At 33.9% G+C, this 21,941-nt stretch overlaps 2 protein-coding genes across 2 annotated transcripts; one reads left to right on the top strand and one right to left on the bottom strand.

The window, feature by feature from the left end:
• Nucleotides 1-9,302: 9,302 nt before the first annotated feature.
• Nucleotides 9,303-10,463, top strand: LOC111366574. Its single transcript, XM_022987302.1, has 2 exons — nt 9,303-9,447; nt 9,527-10,463. Exons 1-2 carry the CDS (start codon nt 9,379-9,381, stop codon nt 10,436-10,438), a joined length of 981 nt encoding a protein of 326 aa, XP_022843070.1. The 5' UTR covers nt 9,303-9,378; the 3' UTR covers nt 10,439-10,463.
• Nucleotides 10,464-16,958: 6,495 nt separating this feature from the next.
• LOC111367015 lies at nt 16,959-18,659 on the bottom strand. Its single transcript, XM_022987692.1, has 3 exons — nt 18,651-18,659; nt 17,530-18,608; nt 16,959-16,998 (listed from the first exon to the last, which is right to left on the bottom strand). Exons 1-3 carry the CDS (start codon nt 18,657-18,659, stop codon nt 16,959-16,961), a joined length of 1,128 nt encoding a protein of 375 aa, XP_022843460.1.
• Nucleotides 18,660-21,941: the final 3,282 nt, after the last annotated feature.

Here is a 21,941-nt window from a genome sequence, read left to right as displayed (position 1 = left end):
TATCCCAAAACAAAGCATTCTATATATTTGAGCACAAAAATTCCACAATTAGGCCTGTGGAAGAAATAGTTTAGTGTTAGAATAAATGACTAAGTTTAGGAAATTAAATATTCTGCTAAAAAACAAGTCACTTAAATGCTTACCCATTGTTTGCACAGTTTAGGTAAAGTATAATCTCCTGCTCCATTTGTTTATTCCTATGTTTTCTTATATCTCCTCTAGAAGATAAAGTTGTTTTCAATAATGCTTCTACCACAATCAATGAAGCTTTTGCATGTGCTTTTACTTGATCCGGTGTGTGGACGTTATTACCGCAATCATATATTTGAAATTTCCATTCAGGAATATTGACAAGGAAAAGGTACCAGCTATTGCCTGGATATGAGCACGGAATTATTATATACTTGCATCTCATCCAAGGACGACCAAATATAAGTGCTTTGCCATTCACATAACTTTGCAAAAGAGTTCCATCTGGTTCACCTCTGGTGGTTCCTATTCCTGTGTCAGTATGCCACATCATGTGACGAGCACATTCTGCTTCAAATTTGAAATCCATAATTGCATATTCTTTTGAAACAAGCGGACAACCATCATTCATGAGCCGCCTCAATAGTTTTAACTCTAGCTCAATGTTCTGATGAAATAAATAGATATAAATTAAATTATATTATCGACTATGAAATAAAATTTATTGTAATTCATAGACTTTACTTACAGCAATATTTATGTCCTGTGTTTGATCCATTAGAGTTTTCAACATATCTCTTCCAAAGACATTGTTACTTTCATCGTCCAAGTATGCACTCTATGACATAATTTTAATTAATTCCAAATAAATCAAAAAAGAACTTGAAGATTTGAGCTAATACAAGTAAAATTAGATTTATTACCCAGATTGATTCTCCGCTATAAAATTTATAGTTTTTATGTATCTTTGCATAAGATAGTCTTCCAGAGGACGATCTGAAAATGATGAAGACTGTATTTGTTTCCCCTTGTTTTTCTTCTCTTTTATCAAACTTTTAGAGCTCTCAATTTGTTCAGCTGTTGATATCTCATTTGGTTTATTGCAAGGAACAACACTTATATCGAGGGGGACATCTTGTTGCATGGAACCTATGATGGCTTCCATGTTTGATTTCAATTCAGATAATGTGTTCAGTGTTTCCTGATTTTGTTCATTGACATAGGATCTCATTGAACTTAAACTAGTATCAATATAAGATTGCATACCATGGTATCTATGTTCCTGCCACTTCTGTTGCTGTTCGAAAAATTGCATTTGGTTGTCAAGAATTATCTGATAATGATGTAGCGTGTAATCTTCTTGCCATTTTTTTGCTCCTCAAATGACTGTTTTTGGTTTTCAAGAATCGCATGGTGGTGAGCTCTTGATTCATCAGCAAATTCTACCTTCAAGTTGCTATATACACCAGACACGTCTGATGCTATGTGTTGGCTGTAGATACCCAACAATTCTTCCATTTTATCTTCACTTAAGGAGTTGGAGCCACTGGGAACAGAACTAAATCATTTCTTGCACATATATATTGTTTGGGATTTGTTCTACTACATTATCCAATACTCCATTTACAATCTCATCTAATCTGTTGTGTCCATTATCCACTAGTAATAAAAGAGCTTCGTGCCAAAGACTTTGTAATTCTTCTTTATTAGGCTGTAGCACAGCAATCACTTGAATCTTTAATCAAATTGAAATACCAAAATCATTATTTTAAGTTTAATTTTATTTTAAGATAATTGAATGTGAGAGTAATTATACATTTATAAAAACATACATTACGAGTAGACAAAAAAAGCTTTATCTCTTTTTCAGTTACAAATTGGTTGGGTTTCCACTTGTATATTCTTGGACACTGTGGTTTTTTATGTTTACGATGTCCAAATTTCTTTCCGATATTTGGAAATGCTTCACATATCCAATACTGCAAGATAATTAAAAATAAATATTATATGTATAAAAAAATTTTATGGGAATATATTGTACATAATAAGTCAATACAAGAATAGGGACTAATTACTTGGAATGCAAGTGGATACCCATGTAACGCATACTTGCATTCTATTTGTTCATTCCGTTGCATCCTTTGCACTCTTTCAGATCGTGATGCTTTCAATGAATATAACAAGATCAAATATGCTTTGCGACCCCATGGATATGCAAGGAACTCGTCCAGATGCTCAACCATACCAAGAGTTCTATAATCAATTTGTGTTGAAGTGGGTGTCAACACACATTCGACGAACATGACTAAACCAAGCTTCAATTTATCTTCTTCATGTTCGCACGCATGGAATGCTTCATAAAGCATCCTCATACTGATTCAACATGTACCATTAAAGTATTGATTTCTAAGACGATCATTAATGTCCATGGATGGTTCATGGCAAGGTAATCCAATAATAAGACAAAATTCTTGCATACCAAATCTAGCTATACAATCGTCGAACCTTACCCAAATTTCATCATTTTCCCCACAATTCACAAGTCTCAATATAAATTCATGCACCAACCTACTACTAAATTGTACATTTTTTCCTTTGTAGAAAACTCCATAAAGAAATCCATAAAAATTACTACACATCAAGGAAAATTGTTTATTCGAATCTAGAAATTGTACAAAGTCTCTAAAATATTCAAAATTTGGATACTGGACAATTGTAGCAGAAAACCATTGATCCGGAGGAATTATGTATTCTAGAGACATCTGCATAAATTATTCCAAAAATCACATCGTATTTATGAATGAATCTAAAAATTAAAAATAGAGAAACTTTTTTAAGAGTTTCAAATAAACATTATATCTTCATAACCTATACATGTATAAATATTTTAAAATCGATAATAAAATATCTTATGTTCGTGTCTAGACAATTCAGACAATTCATGACATAAAATTCGGGACATAAAATTATGCCTCGCATCTGTGATTATGGAGACTTGGCCTCCATAATCACGAAGGCCAAGCCTCTGGATTACAAAGGCTAGCAGCTTGGCCTTCGTATGATGGAGGCCTCCGTGATTACGGAGGCATGGAGGCCTCCGTAATTATGGAGACCCATTATGGAGGCTTGGGTTTCCATAATCACGGAGTTCTTATGGGTAAAATTGTTGCTCATACACAGATCTGTGTAGATATATGCAAGTTTCTTCGATAGTAAATTTTTAAGAAAAATTGTTACCTTTTCCGACCAATTTTAGAGCTTCTCCTGTTTAAATCTACGAGGAGTTTCTCTTGAAAATGTATAGATTTCTAGGACTAAAAATATAATAAATGAGCTTTATACCAACCACAAGATAAAAAGCTGTCACATATGAGCTGTATATTATTGTTGTTTTATGCATTTGGTCAACAATCAATGAATTATTTTTGATGTGTTATGAAATACAAACTATTCACACCTTTTATAGAATCCCAAATTTACGTCTTTGTTTGAATTCTTTAATTTCATACACAAAATCATACATCAACATATTCACGTGTATTTAGATATTTATTACAATTCAATTTATTTAAGCTAAATAAATAACTAAATCAAATTTTCCTTCCATTACAATGAAGGTTTGTAGCATGAATACTTTTTTCCTGGTGAATACAACTTAATATAATTCAGAGCCATTCTTATACCATGTTTAAATCTTTGTCAGCCCATGTCTATGTTCAGTCATTATGAATCAATAGAGTATGCGTATGATAAGATTTTACCGTGTAAATCTTAATCTTTTTCCTTTTTTAATCCAAATTTTGACGTCCTTTTATTATATTTATAATAGGGAGAACGAATAAAATATAGTTTTACATATTTTGTTCTAAGTGTAAATCCTTGAACTCGCGTTATTTCTGTACTATCAGTAAATGAATATTACAAGTAATCTCCATATCTCATGCAGACAACAAGTTATGACAGTATATGACTAATAATAAGATTTTACTTAGTACATACTTGTATTACTTTTTATAAAAAAATAAAATTAAGAATAGAAGATAAAGTACGGGAAACCAAATATAATATAATTTTACATGTCTTTATATATCTTCTTTTATTTGTCAATTGAATAACTCAAAATCATTTGTGATAGAAATCTTCCTTTTGTGTGTATTTTGCCTCTATTATTCTGTTACGAAATTGCCACGATGGAAGAACAGTACCAACTTCTACCAGAAATTATTTTCAACAATCAAAAGTGGAAAGTTAAAGTGATTATAGTTGAAAAACAATCACCAAAGTCTTCGAGACAAGGCAATGGAAGGTACCAGCATTTGATGTTAATAGATACTCAAGTAACTCTTCTTCACACATTGTTTCTTCATTTCTTTTAGTTTTTTGTTTTTTTTTTTTAATCTAAGATCACGTATATTACAGTTATTTATATGGTTCCTCATCATTTTTCAGGATAATACTATTCAGGCTAGCTTATATGATTCCGATATCACTGCTTTTGAGAATCAACTTGTTCTGGAAAAAGTTTATACTATTTCGAAAGCTTACGTGAAGAACAATACGACAAACTACAGATATTCGACTGGCTCTCTACAATGGACAATATCTGGAGAAACTCGTATTAAAGAATTGAATGAAGATAATCTAGAGTTTGTATTCTCAACATATCAACTGACACAATTTCATGAACTCGAACAATACATGGATACAGATGCTGATTTAAGTAAGACAAAATTTCATAGATATTAAATAGTCATATATTGATTCTACAGAAATATAGTTTCCTTCAAATTTGTACTGCTTATGTTCAGAAAAAAGAAAATTTGATGGCTCATTTCAAATTTGCATATATACTTGCAGTTGTAGTTGATATGACACCCAAACGATTGATTCAATCCAAAGATGGCAACCAAACTTGGTTGCAAGATATCATACTTCTAGACATGAATTGCAAAACAATGGTGCTTACATTTTAGGATTCATTTGTTGACAGCGAATGCTTACTGATAGCAGACATTATTGACAAAAAGTCAGTCATCTTTGCAACCGTCTAAAGGTTACATCATTCTTTGGTATGTTTTATTGTATTATTTAAACTCCTCTTAAGGCATATATTACATCCTTTACACATTCTCCATATTGATATTATATAGGTTTAAAATTGTCCATGAAAGCCCGTTCCACTTTCTTCATAAATACACCTTTCAACGCAGTAAAACAAATGACAGAATGGTATGTACAAAGTGTTATATTTTATTATTCTTTTTTTTTTCTCCCTCTCAATTATTTTTCCACACATTACTATTGGAGTTACTAATTATCTTCATATCTTTTGATTATGGTAAGAACAAAATTCCATTAAAATAGATGATTTTGTATTGAAAAAATCATAGATGGACAAAAGCCCCACAAATCTTTCTCTACTTGTCGAAGTAAATTTACTCCTATTCAAAATCTTCAGGGACGCCTTCTAGCGGTAATATTAAGGTTACATATGCTATTCAATATGTATTTATTTCCTAATATAAAGATATATATTACAAGATATACTCAATCATATTATTTATTTTTCTTTGTAATTTCTCTAAGTATATCCATACCGGTAATAGCGAAAGTTTTATTGGGTAAATGGCACAGCAACAACAGACAAAATTGATAGCAAATCTCGGTACATGGCCTGCAACAACTGTTTTAGACGGTCGAATATTGATTTTGGAGAAACATATTTTTGTATTTTTTGCAAGAATCTCAATTCCAAAGCTATTTCTCGGTAAAATACACTAACAATTAATTACTTTTCATTTTTTACTTCATTTGGTGAAGGTAAAATATTTACTTATGCATGACCTTTCTACTTCTCTTTATTACTCTTGCATCTATTAATACTAATTTCTTTTTCACTTTAGGGCTAGAGCATATGTGCACTTTTAGATGTCACGGGATCAATCAGTGCAAATGCAATTGGTGAACCAGTTGAGAAACTATTATTTACAATTTCACAGTTTTTGATAGAGGAAACCAAATTTGCAAGAAATCCAACTTATCTCAAACATTGTCATTCAGTACATATTTTAGTAGAATAATATTAATACAATTTAAAATTAACACAAGGTTCAAAGACAAATTTTGAAGCAACCATTAAAAAAATGTAGGATATTGAATGAGCTTTCTACTTAATAGCATCGCAAAATGAACCTAATTCATCAAGTTATAGATTTGATATCATCTCTACAACAGACTTAGACCATCCAAGTCCAAAACAAAAAATTTAAGCAAATATTGATCATGCAAGTCTTGAACCAAAAATCCAAACAAACGTTGACAGTCAGGTTGTGGTTACAGCAGTTGGGAAAAACGTTAGTACAGACTATCAAGAAGATTGGTCACCTCCAGCGAAAAAGGCCCTTTTCAAATCTTCCAATGAGAGTTCCAGCTCAAAAGTGGCTTGTGATGAAAACATAAGTTCAGACACAAATCCATTTGCTCACAAAGAAAAACTGGAGTAAATGGTAGTCGAAACATTTTCTATAAAACCAATCTTTTAACAAGAGTGCTGTGTGGTTTTGTGAATTTTTTGCTATTTCGTTTTATGAAATTTGTCTTCATTGTAAATTTGATCTTGAAATTCTATTTTGTTAAGTATGTATAATTTCCTGATCAAAAGCTGCCAAACAAAAGAAGTAATGACAAATGATGTATATGTAATCCCTACATCATCCATCTCGAAAACCAGTCATTATTTATTTTATCTTGGCTATACTCTGTAATTAACGATAGTAATGAAGTTAATTTTTATTCTCTCTTATCTATCATTGACTTTAATACAAACACATGATTAACTACGACGAATTTACAAATCACAATCAAACACATCAATATGTATACTATTATCTCAATTATTTGCTGGTTAGTTCCTTGCCAATAATTTCATCTTCATATATATTTTTTCAAACATATTCAATACATACGCTAACCAAATCATAATTCATGCACAGCTCGTGCATCGCACGTAACATAGATTAGTTACAATAAAAAGACAAGTGCATCTTATGAACTACTAGAGGAAATTTCACGTAATGTCCATTTTCAACGAATCATTTGCCAAAATGTCCACAATTTTGTCAATGTCCATTTTCAAATTATGTAGACGAAAATACCCCTCTTAGAAATATTATTTTCACACAAGAATTCAAAATTTTCCACATCACTATTCATGTCAATCAACGTAGAAATGTCAATCAGCATTAAATGCCTGGGTTGGATAGGTGTGGGTCGGGTTATGGGTCAAGTAGGTGCGGATCGAGTTGGATCGAGTTATGGGTAAAAAATGGAAAACCTGATATAACTCGACCCGAATACAAAAAAAAAAAAAAAAAAAAAAAAAGAAATGAAGGCGGGGGAATGAAAAAATAAAAGAAGCCCTAAACTAAGTCCTCTTAACTCTCACTCTCAGTCTCTCAATCTTCACTCTGACCCAACTCGCCGACAACGAGCCTGTCCATTTCTCTCTTATTTTCCCAGTTGTCGTTTGCCAACCACACTTCAGAATCCAGTGCTATAGAGTAAGTTTATTTCGTTATTTTTTTTTTTATTTCGTTATTTTTTTCACTTCCCCAAGTCTCCCCTCTTCCTAAATCCTAAGATTTGGCTAGTTTAACATAAATTGATGTCAAGGTCACTGAGTGTCTCTATTCTATTGGGCGAGCAAATACTAACCGTTGATACAATTTGAGATAAAAAGTGGTACATGTGAGATACTGTCAAAAAGGTTGAAGAGGTAAAGTGTTTAAAGAAATCAGGAAAATGATTGTACTTTCTGTTGTCCCTATTATTGTATTTTTGCTTTTGAGATATAATCTATATGTGAACTAAATTTGATGCTGCTGGATGATAAATAACACTAGTACGAAGTGAAAAATACTCCATTTGAGGCATATTTCGCATCTGAGTTAGGCAATAAACATGATGAAATGACACAGATTGTGTTGCTATTATACACTCTTAAGACTGTTTGAATGCTCATCAGCAACTAAATGGCTTCATTTTCGCATCAAATTTGTTCTGCATCTTGTTGAGGGTTGCATTTGTATATTGATGGTTATGGAGGAAAACTGTGATAGGTTGATAACAGATAGAAAACTTTGTCAAATCTTACGTCATGTATACTTGATTTTGCGTATGGTCTGTTGTAGTTGGCTCTAAATTTATTTAATACAAGGCTATGTTGTTGTTATTTATTTTGTTAAAGAATATTGTATTTTCGACTTATTTGCATATCTAAATTAGGCAATCAACTTAATGAAATTGTAGAAGATTGTGTATATACTTTTGAACTATTTGAATGGTGATCAACTATAAAATGGTTACATGATAGCTTCAGATCAGAAGTCAGGTTTGTTTTAATTTCAACAATTAAACAACTTAGTTTAGATATGATATTTTATCAAACCATTGTATTGTAAAAATTATTTTTCTTGCACTGCATTTTAACAAGAATGTTATATTTGATTTCATTTGTACGTTCTCATAGCATTTGTTAAAGTATTGTTTTCATTTGTAGATGAGTATGACACACCGATATAATATTTCGGAGGAAGAACGTGTTCCGGCCCATGTGTCGCAAGTGAGCAATACAAAATATATATCAATTGTCCTCAACAAATTGGATCCACAGCAAAAGCGTCAGTTGGAGGACAGTTGTATAGGACATGTTGCAAGGTTACCGGAGCTGAAACTATCTGCTCAATTAATTCATGAAATGGTAAACAAATCGGTTTGAGGCTTGGTTCAAGGTGAACCAAAGGTTTGCACGATTTGGACTACCGGAGTTCACACTAATTACTGGCTTGAAGTGTAGTCCAGTGCCTAAAGGTGCCGAAGTTGACAAAATCCTAGAGAAAACCCGTCTACAAGATAAAATGTTTGCTAATATGGACCGGATAACGTGTAGCGACCTGGAGAAAGCTTTTTTGAAATGTGCCAACCGTAAATATCGTTACAAGCTTGGGTTGGCACTAATTATTGAAGGGGTATTTAATTCAAGAGATCGAAATGTAGGAATAAATTCGACAACTCTTTCCATCGTTGACGACTTGGATTTTTTCAATGCCTACCCATGGGGGACAGTATGTTTTCAACTTCTCATCAAATCACTACTACGTGGATGGGGAAGAAAGGCGGCATGGTAAAAGTGAATGATTATGATAGGATGACTTACACATTGTACGGATTCCTTCTTGCTGTCCAGGTATACATCTATTTTGGTTCATTTCAGTTCTTCTCATCGCTCATTGTTATTTATCTCCAAATATGGTTATTACTGTTACAAATGTCATGCAAATTTGGACGTACGAGGCAATTCCGGAGTTGGGAGCTCGATTCTCGAGTAAGACTTGTGACGATGTCCCGAGGATGTTGCGGTGGTCTGGCATGAAACAACCTCATTCCCGAACATATTCAGATTTTTTTGAGAAGACAAATGTAGGCGATTTACATACTTAATTGCCTTACACTCCGCAATATATATTTTTTCATTTTGCCTATTTTTCTTCTCCTGTAGGTGCACTTGTGGGCTACGCTGCGAGCAACTGCTGCAGAAGAATTACAGCCGTACTTCGTCGATCTAGTTCCGTTGGAAGACGCAGCCGACCCCGTTTTAGATGATCTTGTTGCTCAATCAATAGAAATACAAGCTTGTCCAGTTGACGATGATGTCATACGGAATGATGACAACAACCATCGACCAAATAAATCCCAGAGAGGCAACAAAGGTGGACCTCGTCATCGAGGTTTGCATCTGGTTGAAGGCAGAGAAGAAGAGTATGGGGATCCCATCGTTGAAAGACATGTGTCTTTAAATGAGATAAGAGTTATCTTGAATGAGCAACATGAGGCATTTGAGAGCAAGATGGGGGATTTGAGGAAAGAAATAAACACAAGATTCGCTAGTCTCCAAAATGATCTGGGAGGTCATGTGTGTGGTTTGAGAAATCATGTCACTGATGAGATGAATGTTCTTCGACGAAGGTTTGATGAAGTTGCTACAAAAATTGGACAACACAATGTTGGTGCTGAGAATGGTGGATTTGGTCATGACAATCGTAGTGGAGACGAGCCCCGACATGATGTTTTCACTCCCAATATTTTTGCAGACAGACAGGATGTCGGAGAGGCAACCGAACCAGTTGTTTGCAATATCCCTGATGTGTCCATAACGTCAGGAGGTGGGGTTGGAGTACTTGGGTCAGTATATGTTGCTTGTGATATTGTGAAAGAGGCACTAGCCGTTGTACCTACAGTTGGTGTGACCATTGATGATCAACTAGTTCATGATAGCATCGTTTCTGGACCTTCGATGGCAGCTGATCCACCTACACGTAGACCTCGATCGTTGAGGCTGAAGAAGGCTAGTGTAAACACAAAGACGCCATACACACGATCTGGTCGCAAGAGGGGTAAGAGGGATGCATAGAATTTAGAAGTTTACCTATTTTGATTTATATGGTGGTTTTTCAATATGTATTTTGGTTTATGTCGTGGTACGAAAAATGTATTTTGGTTTAGACAGTGGTTTGCATATTTTTGTTTGTAAGGTGGTATGTAATATTTTGTGGATGTAAACCAGTGGTTGAAAATAGTTTATAACTTTATTATCTCATATAGTGGAGTAGGAGATGTCAGTGTTCTAATGAAATGTGGAGAAATCCTATACTTTAGTTGAAATGTCGTTCTATACAAATGTACTGTCAAGTGTCCAGATTAGCAGACATTTAATGTCGAGAACTACACGTCAAATGTCAAGAAATTAGTGAAATGTCAAGAAATATATTGCTTCAATATAAATGTTAACATCCCTTATATTTTTGTTTTCAATAATATGTGAACATATATGTCATTTTATGTGATCATGTATGTGGAAATAAAATAAACTTCGTGCTACTTAGCAGTTAGTGAGGAAAAATTGATTAACTCGATCAGTTTTAATAAATTAAAGAAATTTATCAAACATTTTTTTTTCAATATAAAATTTGAATTGTACAAAACCTTAATATATTTTTTTTGTGAATATAAAATTTTAATGGAACAAAATGAATTAAAAAGAAATTTATAATTTGTCAAATTACAACACAAGAAAGTTTAAAGAAACCACTGATATATATATATATATATATATATAGGGAAAGATAGTGAAGGAGGGTCCCCAAAACAAAGTGAGAACTAGAACAGGGAAATTTGCTTATGATCAATTATTGTAACACAACAAACTCTCCCATCCACACATTTACCTACAATTATTTGTCACATTCACTCACTCTTCACACGTTTTAATTAATTTTAGCTACTTCTCATTCGCTCCCCCATCCACACATTTAGCTACAATTATTTGTCACATTCACTCACTCTCCTTCACTCACTTTTTTCACATTTTAATTCAAGTTTCATTCTCACATTCATTTAGCCGGAAACATTTTCCACATTCACTCAAAAAAGACGCTAATTTGATCAGAAAAGGTAAGTAATTCAAAATTTGTATTTAATATTTGTGCTATTTAGCAGTTAGTTGAATATCTTGAAAGAAAAATATTTTTCAACTACAATTTACTCGAAAAAACTTGATCTCCGTGTCACGGAGATCGCTTCTCAGTGACACGGAGAGAGCTGCTCTCCGTGTCACGGAGACGCTGTCTCTGTGACACTTCGAGAGTGTCACGGAGCAACTCTCTAGCAGAATTTTTTTTTTTTTTGTAATATGAGAGTGTCACGGAGCAGCTTGCTCCGTGACACTCTCTAGCAGAAATTTATTTTTTTCTTTTTTTTTTTTTGTTGTAATATGAGAGTGCCACGGAGCAGCTTGCTCCGTGACACCCTCTAGCAGAAATTTATTATTATTATTATTTTTTTTTTTGTAATATGAGAGTGCCACGGAGCAGCTTGCTCCGTGACACTCTCTAGCAGAATTTTTTTTTTTAAGTAATATGAGAGTGTCAGGGAGCAGCTTGCTCCGTGACACTCTCTAGCAAATATTTTTTTTTTTATATAGTAATATGAGAGTGTCACGTGACACTCTCTAGCAGAATTTTTTCTTTTAAGTAATATGAGTGTCACGCTTGCTCCGTGACACTCTCTGGCGAAAATTTATTATTTTTTTATTTTTTTTTAGTAATATGAGAGTGTCACGAAGCAGCTTGCTCCATGACACTCTCTAGCGAAATTATTTATTTATTTATTTATAGTTTTAGTAATATGAGAGTGTTATGGAGCAGCTTGCTCCGTGACACTCTCTAGCGAAATTTTATTTTTTTATTATTTTTTTTTAGTAATATGAAGCTCCGTGACACTCTCTAGCGAGATTTTTTTATTTTTTTTTATTATTTTTTTTTAGTAATATGAGAGTGTCACGGAGCAGCTTGCTCCGTGACACTCTCTAGCAAAATTTTATTTATTTATTTATTTTTTTTGGTAATATGTTTTATAACCAAAAATATCACATTTTGTTTAAAATATTAATTTTTGATTTTAATTTTGTTTAGTATAAAGACGTGAAAAAAATTATATTTGTTTGGAAATATTAATTCTTAAATAATTAATTGTACAATTAACAGTAATTTGTTTTACTATAATAGATGTGTACAATCAAATGAAAATATAAATTCTTGAAAAAATTATTACAGTTCCTTAAAAATATTAATTCTTGTATAATTGATGCAGGTGTCTTTAGAATACGTTCTCTCTTCGAAACAATGATTTTCTGCTACCATCCTTCAGTATCCAAATCGTCAATACGTTCAAGATTTTATAAATTTCATAGATGCAAATCAACAATGTTATTTGATGTGTAGTAATTTTTATGGATTTATATATGAAGCTGTTTTCAAAGGAGATGAAGAACAATTTACTAGCAAGTTGGTACATGAATTTATAATGAGACTTGTGCATTGTGGCAAAAACAATGAAGTTTGGGTACGGTTAGATGACCATCTTGTTAGGTTTGGCTTGCAAGAATTTTGCCTCATTACTGGACTACCTTGCCATGAACCATTCGTAGAAATTGATTATAATAACCATCGTCTTAGAAATCAATACATCAATGGCACAAAAAAAATTAGCAATATGATGCTTTTTGAAACTTTCCACATGTGTGAAAATACAGAAGATAAATTTAAGTTGGGATTAGATATGTTGGTTGAGTGTGTGTTGAAACCGACTTCACGACAAGTTGATTATAGAACTCTGGGCATGGTTGAACATCTGGATGAGTTCCTTACATATCCGTGGGGCCGAATAGCATATTTCGTTTTGTTAAATTCTTTGAAAGAGTTACAATTGGAAAGAATAATAAGGATGCAATAGAATGGACAGACAGAATGTAAGTATGCATTACAAGGTTATCCACTCGCATTTCAGGTATTATGTTCCTATTCTAATTACTTACGTATTATGTATAATTTCTTTGTACAAAGAATAAAATTTATACATCACATTTCTCTTTTTTTACGTTGCAGTATTGGATATATGAAGCGTTTCCACAAATTGAATAAAAGTTTGGTCGCCGTAAATACAGAACGGTGTAGATTCCACGAATCTATAATTGGAGGCCTAATACTATACTGAAGGAATCGGTTGTTAAGCAATTTTTGGATACTCAAGATGTATGAATTTTTTATTTTCAACGTACAATGACATTCGCATTTTATTATTAATAAGTTCAATTAAACAAATGGATTCTGATTTTTTGCTATGATTACAGATCGAAGTCATTGCAGTGTTGCAGCCTACAGAGGAAGAATTACAAACACCTTGGTACACAAATCTTTCTCTGCCGGCTGACGATGAACATAATATATTAGATGTCATTGTCACTGGAGATGTAGATAATGTAGTACCACAAATACCGGATAACATTCATGTGCAAGAAACGACCAGTCGTGGCACATCGAGAACTTCAACTGGAGTTGGGCCTAGTTCTGCTTCTGGTGCCTCCAGATATGTAACTGAAGATCGAATGGAAGAAATGTTGGGTATGTACAGGCAACATACGATATCAGATGTGTCCAGTCCGTGTGGCAACTTGAAGGCAGAATTTGTTGAAGAATCTAGAGCCCTGAACCAGGATATCCTTGAAAGCCAAAAGCAACTGTTCGAACAACATAACAAATCGATGCAAGATTACATGCTATGTGGTATGCAGTCATACATGGATAATTCTCTATCAAATATGTTTAGCACTCATATGGCCCAGGAATCGCAACAACAAGAAGCCCATTATCAGGTGATTCTTCGAAAACAAGAAGAATTATTCCAGCAGCAACAGGAGCACATACAGTCTTATATTGATACAAGTTTATGTTCTGTCAGATCTTACATTGACGAAAAGAATGAGAATATGCTAAACAGATTATCTAACTGGGAATCCAACATGGAAGCCATTATAGGTTCCATGCAGCAGGATGTTCCTCTCTATGCAAGTCCAACTCCTACTGTTCAACTGCATGAGACATCAACGTCTCAACCAGCAGAAAGTGTTGACATGCGGAGAAGAGAAAGGGAAAAGAAGATGAAATACACACATGCTTCATCATCCACAGGTCGTCCCTTAGAAGACTACGACATGAACAAGTACAAAGACATTAGGAATTGGATATCGAGAATTAAATCTGGGTAACAAATGTAACTCATTCTGAATAGTCCGAATACTACACATTATTATATCTATGTGAAAAATTATTTGTTGAATTATTTGACAGTAATTTAAATTATGTTATACAGTGCATATTTGGACGATGGCCGTGGCAATGTCTATGAAAGAGACATGCTAAAAAGTTTAATGGATCCGACGAAGGATCTGAATATTGCGGTGAGTGAAGGTTTGCAATCACAATAAATTTAATTTCGTAGTTAATATGTATAATATATGTTACATATATTTATTGTATTAGCATATTGAGCTGGAGCTGAAGTTATTGAGGCAGCGTATGAATGAAGATTGTATTCTCGTCAATAAAAAATATGTAATTTTGGATTTTTAATTTGAAGAGGAGTGTTGTCAGCAAATGAGGTGGCACATGGAATATAACAAGACAGGTGAATCAGATGGAACTCGCCTACAAGGTTATGTCAACGGTACATTGCCTGTAGTTGGTCGTTCGTGGATGGGATGCAAGTATTTATTAATTCCAAGTGCATATCCAAGCGATGAATGTTATCTGTTTCTGGTCAATATTCGTGAATGAAAATTCTACATATACGACTGCAGCAATAATGTTCACACACTTGATGCAATCAAGGCTCACGCAGAAGCAACATGCACAGTCGTTCAAACATTATTGCAGTGTGAACCCCTGTCCACCAGACGAGATATAAAGAAACATATAAATGATCCAATGAAGATGGAGATTATACCTTATCTACCATGTGCGAACAATGGGTGAGCATTTCAACTCTTGTTATTTACTACCGTAGTTAATCTATTGTATATACTAATTTCGACTAACGAAAAATCATTTATTGTACAGGCCAAATTGTATAATTTTTGTACTCAAGTATATAGAATGCTTCATTCTTGGGCATCCAATAGAATCAGTTTCAGCAGAGAGAATTTCAATATACAGAAGAAAGATTGCGGTCGATTTTTTGAATAACGAATACTTTCTTTATCCCCGATAGTGAAACAGTTGTCGTGGCTTAGCTGTACTTTGCTTGTGTAACTGTTGATGATCAGCCGGTTCATGATACCGCCTTTTGCAATATGTATTTTGCTTTATGTGGTGGTACATAACATGAATTTTGGTTTTATGTGGTGGCACGTAAAATGTATTTTGGTTTACACAGTGGTTTGCATATTTCGATTTATATGGTGGTATGTAATATGTTCTCGAAGTGTCATTCTAGACAAATGAAATATCAAGTGTCGAGATTCACAACTATGTAATGTCGAGAACGACGTATCAAACGTCCTAAAATCGAAGAAATGTAGAGAAATATCGTATTTTGGTCCAAGTGTCGTTCTAGACATCCGTAATGTCAAGTGTCGAGATTAACAGCTATTTAATGTCGATAACGACATTACAAATGTCGAGAAGGCATCAAATGTCAACATAAATATGATCCAACCAAATTTAACTAAGAGTGAAGGCAACCAAATGGTGTATTAACTGCGAAAACTGTAGCAAGCAGCTTTATAATTACTATAGCAGTTAAAGTTGGTATGCCAAGCACAAGTACGTTCTCAACCATATTGATGTGAAAAAAAGTTGTAAAATAATCACCATCAATGACTTCAACCATATTGATTGGTGAGATATCTTATCGTGCATTCAACGGATAAGTGTTTCTCCAGTATAAAATGTTGAACTTTACTTAAATATGTACATACGAGAATTTAACAAAGTCATAGCACTAGTTAGTTTTTCCATTGATTATGTCTTCATCAACTCAACATACTCCTGTTCTTGATGTTACTATCACTTTCGACCCCCCTGGGTCGTCCGCGGACAACCCGATCATCATTGACTCGGACTCGGATGATGAAAGCAATATTTTTGTTCCATATGTTCGTCAACCTTCGAACCGCCATCGTAGGGTTTGCCTTCAACCAATCCCTTTTTCGAATCTAATCGACGAAATTGAACCAATTCAAGTTCATCGTGAGATCGTCCCAGTACCGGTCCAACCGGAAGCACATCATGTGTTGTTGGATGAAAATGTTGGAGCAGTTCTCATCGAAAATGAAGATGTGATCATCATAAGCTTCGACGAGGAGTACGACAGTGATATGTCCTTTTTGTCCGTCGTAGAGGATATGTAGAAGATGCAGTCATCGTAAGTGAAATGTTTACGTGCATATAGTAGTGCTATAAAATCCATATAGGTGATGGATAATTTTTTGGGTGATCACCATTTTGTATAATAGTTGTCTACGATATGTATTGGAGTTATGGCTTCCTTTTGTTGTGATTACCATTTTGTCTGGTCCAATGACTTAGGAGAACGAGTCATTCATAGGTTGCTTTTGTATCCATTACCACATTGTGTCTACAATGATTAAGAAAATCTCAGTGATGAAATAGATATGTACTTATTCACTTATATGATGAACAAAATGATATCGTAGTGAAATGTTCATAAGAATATATGTAAACACCATTTCCCTTGTTGGTAGTTATACCGCAAACCTGACCTCTCTTGTTTGTATCCAGTATGACATTCAAAAATGAAGCGTTGTTTGTATTTAGTGAATGCCCATACGAATTTTCTTGTTTGTGCGCTATAAAATTTTGAACGACTGGAATAATATAAGAGAAAAATCACAAAAAATGGGAGAAATCCGTATAAAGGATTCAAAATATATTACAAACTTAATTTTACAATAAGCAATTGCAAATAAATGATATCAAGAGAGAACGAAGAAAGAAACAGAAAGAAATAAAAGTCAAAAATATATTCAACAACATTTAAAATAAGAGGTAGAAAGCAAGTAATACAAAAGAAAAAAATTCAAAACATTGATAATTCATGTTATCAGGACATTTGACGATCAGAATACACAATGTCATTCAAGTATACGTGTCACTTAAAGATGTCGAATTCTGACATGTTTGTCTGTTATGTCCAGAACCCCCACATCGGCCGCATTTTCGTCTCAACGTGGACCTTTCAGTTCTTGACCGTTGACGTTGGGTAGGAGGTCGACCTGGTGCTCTACGTATATTCGGGGGCAAAACTTCGACGGAACGAATAGACTGAGGAACAACCCAATCTGACTCTCGGCCAACGGAGTGAAGAACTTCATTGTACGCAGCTCGCCAATATTCTGTGGTGTAGTAAGAGGAGCACAAATCATACAATGATTTTTCTTTTGCACAAGCAGCTCGGGATGCATGTGAACATGGGATTTGTCGCATTTGAAACTCTCGACATGAACATGTGTTACCTATAAGGTCGACAATACAAAGTTCGGTAGCTATACCTACCTCAAAAACGAGTTCGTCCAAATTTCGTACTGGTAAAGTTGCACCGACGTCAAATGATTTTCTCAATTCATCATCAATTTTTGGTGTCACAGTCGTACTACATTTCGTGGATGCACTTTTTCTCTCGTAGAACCATCGTTGCATCAATGACATAATATTTTCGATTAACGAGGTTATAGGGAAACTTCTTTGTCGCCTTAGGACTGAATTCAGTGACTCCGCAATGTTATTCGTCATAACGTTGTACCGATTACCAACAAAATGTGCCCGTGACCAGGTGGATATACCGGCACGTTCCAAGTAAGATGCCATTGACAGTCGAATGGTTCTTATCTGTGTCATAAACTGATCAAATTCCGATACGCGGTATGCTAGCGTTGCCCGCTTGAATAAGAAGATGACATTGCTACTGCTATACCTTGAAATAAGATTTTTCTCGATATGCCAGATGAAGGCACCGTGGTGAAAAAGTGGGAACAACCTCGTAATTGCCTGCTTAATACTCTTCTTCCTGTCCAACACAAACACTAGCTGGTTTGAATCATCAATGACATCTTTCAACTTTGCAAAGAACCAATACCACGATGCATTTGTTTCCCCATCGACAACACTCCACGCAAGAGGATATATTTGTAGGTTAGCATCTTGCGCTGCAGCTACTAGTAGTGTTCCCTTATATTAGCCCTTCAAATGACTTCCATCAACACAAATTACTGGCCTCATGTGTTCTCGAAAACCACGTACACTAGGCCCAACGCTAAGAAGAAGTACAAGAACCTATTATTCGAGTCGAGTTCAATGTGTGCAATAGTTCCTGGATTTTTCTCGGTGAACATGTGACAATATGATGGCAATTTCTGGAAACTTTCTTCGGGTGTACCACGAAGAAATCGAAGTCCCTTCTCTTTAGCCCTCCACGCTTTGTTGTAGGTAATCTGTACACCAAACTCACGTTCCATATCCCCAATAATACCCGCAGGAACGTATGATTGGTTTGCATCGTCCAACCTTCGCATTATGTGATGCCCAATTATTGCACTCGTTGCGTAAATTTGTGCATTTTGTCGAACGTCTAGAGAACATGTGTGCTCAGGTATGTACTCTCGAATCGTAAAGATTTCTGAAGTTTTTATCTTAGAAGCTCGTACTAGCCAATAGCATGTAGTATCGACACAACACACAGTAAGAGATCTAGGATTCGACTTTTTAACCTTGAAATGAAACTTCTTTTTCAAAGCCTTAAGTTGAAGCCTTGTGTGTAACTGTCGTTTGCTAAAGAATATCTTATTCTCCACAATGTCCTCTTCATCAATCGACTCAATTGCATTTCGAATAAACAAATTGCCTTCACCTAAACTTTCATCCATATTATCAATCGTTTGTGGCTCTTGTAGTTCGCACATACCGACTTCATCGCGTTCACACAATGCATCTTCTATTGGTGACAAATGCTCAACTCCGACATGCAGTTCGTGCTCTCTAGCATTATATTCATCTGCAATTACACACAACGCCGCTTCTGTGTGAACAGACATAAACCATTGCAAATCCTCATCGTCGACTACATCAGCTGGGGGTATATTTATGTTTGGAACTGTAAATTTCAATTGAATTCGGAACTTCATTCTATCAACATTCAGCTTCTCAAATAATTTATGTACAAGCTCTTCATATGTAATATCATGTCGAACAACAATTGATGTTGTTCGGTTCCCTAACCACTTCCACCCGTCGTCTATGTTGACGAGTCTACCACCATACGAGACAACAAATCTCTTAACATCTCCCATAGCTGCATGTCATAAACAACAATACTGTTAACCACTAATGAAAATCGAAAACGAAAATGCTACCTGCATGCAATATGTGAATCACTCTACACGAAAATTTACCAACTTACTCAAATTTTTAATGTTATTGTCAACATTTAACAGTGTCGAGAATGATAGTATAAATATCATTCTCGACGTTTATAATCATTATTGACATTTATAAAATGTCGAGAATGAAATGACGGGATTTCATGCATTTATCATCTTCTTCAACTTCAACCACCATTTTTGCAAGAATTTATTCCACCATAAATAATATTCTAAATATAGAAGTATATTATCTAACTAAGTTATTTAAGATGAATGGTACGAAAAATATATACTCAGGATAATTTCGTCCAAGGGAAAAAATACTTTATCAAAAAATTGAGATTTGAACATATACAACAACTACTACTAAATAAAACTTATCAAAAAAAATGAGAGTTCGAAAAAATAGAGTTCAAAGAAATATACCTTCTACCGATAAATGATGAAAGCCTAATCATCTTCAAATTTCTACCACAGTAAATTTCTTAAAATAATTTCTTTGAAGTTGGAATCATATACTTCTTCGTATATGGTAATGGAATTTTTGCTTCTTCTTCATTTGTTCTAAAATAATTGATTAAAATATAATTAAAAATATAAGCAAGTGGACTTACCTAGGTAATAGCATCATTATTGTGCCTTCTAGTAGAAGTTATTTGCTCTTCTTAAAAATTGTGCCAAAGCGATATAAAATTGATTAATCTTTTCATGAGGGTAAAATAGACATTTTGATATGAAAATTGGACATTTTTGCAAAGATTATAAAAAAAGTACACTTTTCAATTCCAACCCTTATAATTGGACATTCTTGAAAATGCCTCTATGAACTATTGTCCTGTTCTTCTCCAACCCTTATAATTGGACATTCTTGAAAATGCCTCTATGAACTATTGTCCTGTTCTTCGCCTATGTCGGCAAGGTCTACATTTCATAAAAACCTGTTCAGCCTCCTAACAATTATTATTATTATTATTTTTTTTTTTTTGGGTAAAATTTTGGGTGGTCTAATCATGATTTATCTACATTTTTAACCATATTAGAAGTTTAACTCATTAGAGAAGATATTTTTGACTTAAAACTTCCATGTACAGACCAGATTCAATTTTTTTCAATCGAAAGCATGGCAAACACATAATTCATGAACAGATGGTACTAGACTTGAACTCAAAACACTTTTCTGCTCTAACACCATGTTGAAGATTAATAACAACCAGTAGAAACAGCAAGTAAATAGAATTGAGTTACTCCAACTGGAAGCTTAATCCTTTAGAGAGGACACATTATGTTTAAATTTAAATTTGAAAAGTACATATATCTAGAAAGATGTTTGTTGTGTTGTTACTACCATAAAATTTCAGCTGTCGTGACTGTCATGAAAATTTAAATTTTAAAAAATATGGCTCATCTAAGAATAAATATTTCTACAACACTTAGAAAATAGTCGTCAATGAAGTTAATCGTTGTGAAAATAGTAACAAGATTTCAAATACTTAACGGAATTTTAATAGAGTATATATTGATTATTTCTTGACACGATAAGTATCCAAATGTCTTTATCTACATAGTTTTCAGTAATTAGTTCTAATGAAGTTAGGCTAATGAAGAACAACAATTATTTTAATATTTGTTACAATACTCCAATTATTGGATAAGAGAGAGATTAATATACACATGACAACATTTATTGCAAGAATAAATTAGGGGGACCAAAATCTTATAAAATGACTTTAAGAAGTGGACAATTAGGCTAAAGAATGGAAATACACTAGATATTGTCCTAACCTCTCTCTATCTTTAATTGACAATGCTAAGTGGTGTAAAGAGTCTCTTTCTTGGTGCTCTTTGCTCCTTTTTTTATGTCTATTTGTAGGGCTTTCTTTGAATTTCTTTATCGGAAAGCTCATTTTAATTAATCTCGACCATATGGAGTGATTTAAGTAGTTCGACTTACAGGTGAGATGATGGATTGAATGAAGTTTAGGGGAAGAGAAAAACTACTAAGATGACGATTAGTTACAAGCCCTTATAGCATAGTTAAGTCAATCAACAAGCCAACTGCACCGCGCTCTACAAGCTTACTTATTAAGGGCCAAAAAATTAGTATATCCAACTTGTATTTTTGAATGTTTTGAGAATGAGTTCA

This window comes from Olea europaea, chromosome 18, assembly GCF_002742605.1.
Source record: "Olea europaea var. sylvestris chromosome 18, O_europaea_v1, whole genome shotgun sequence".
Classification (NCBI taxonomy): domain Eukaryota; kingdom Viridiplantae; phylum Streptophyta; class Magnoliopsida; order Lamiales; family Oleaceae; genus Olea; species Olea europaea.
Note: the sequence above shows the minus strand (reverse complement) of the source record. Positions and strands in the feature narration are given on the sequence as shown.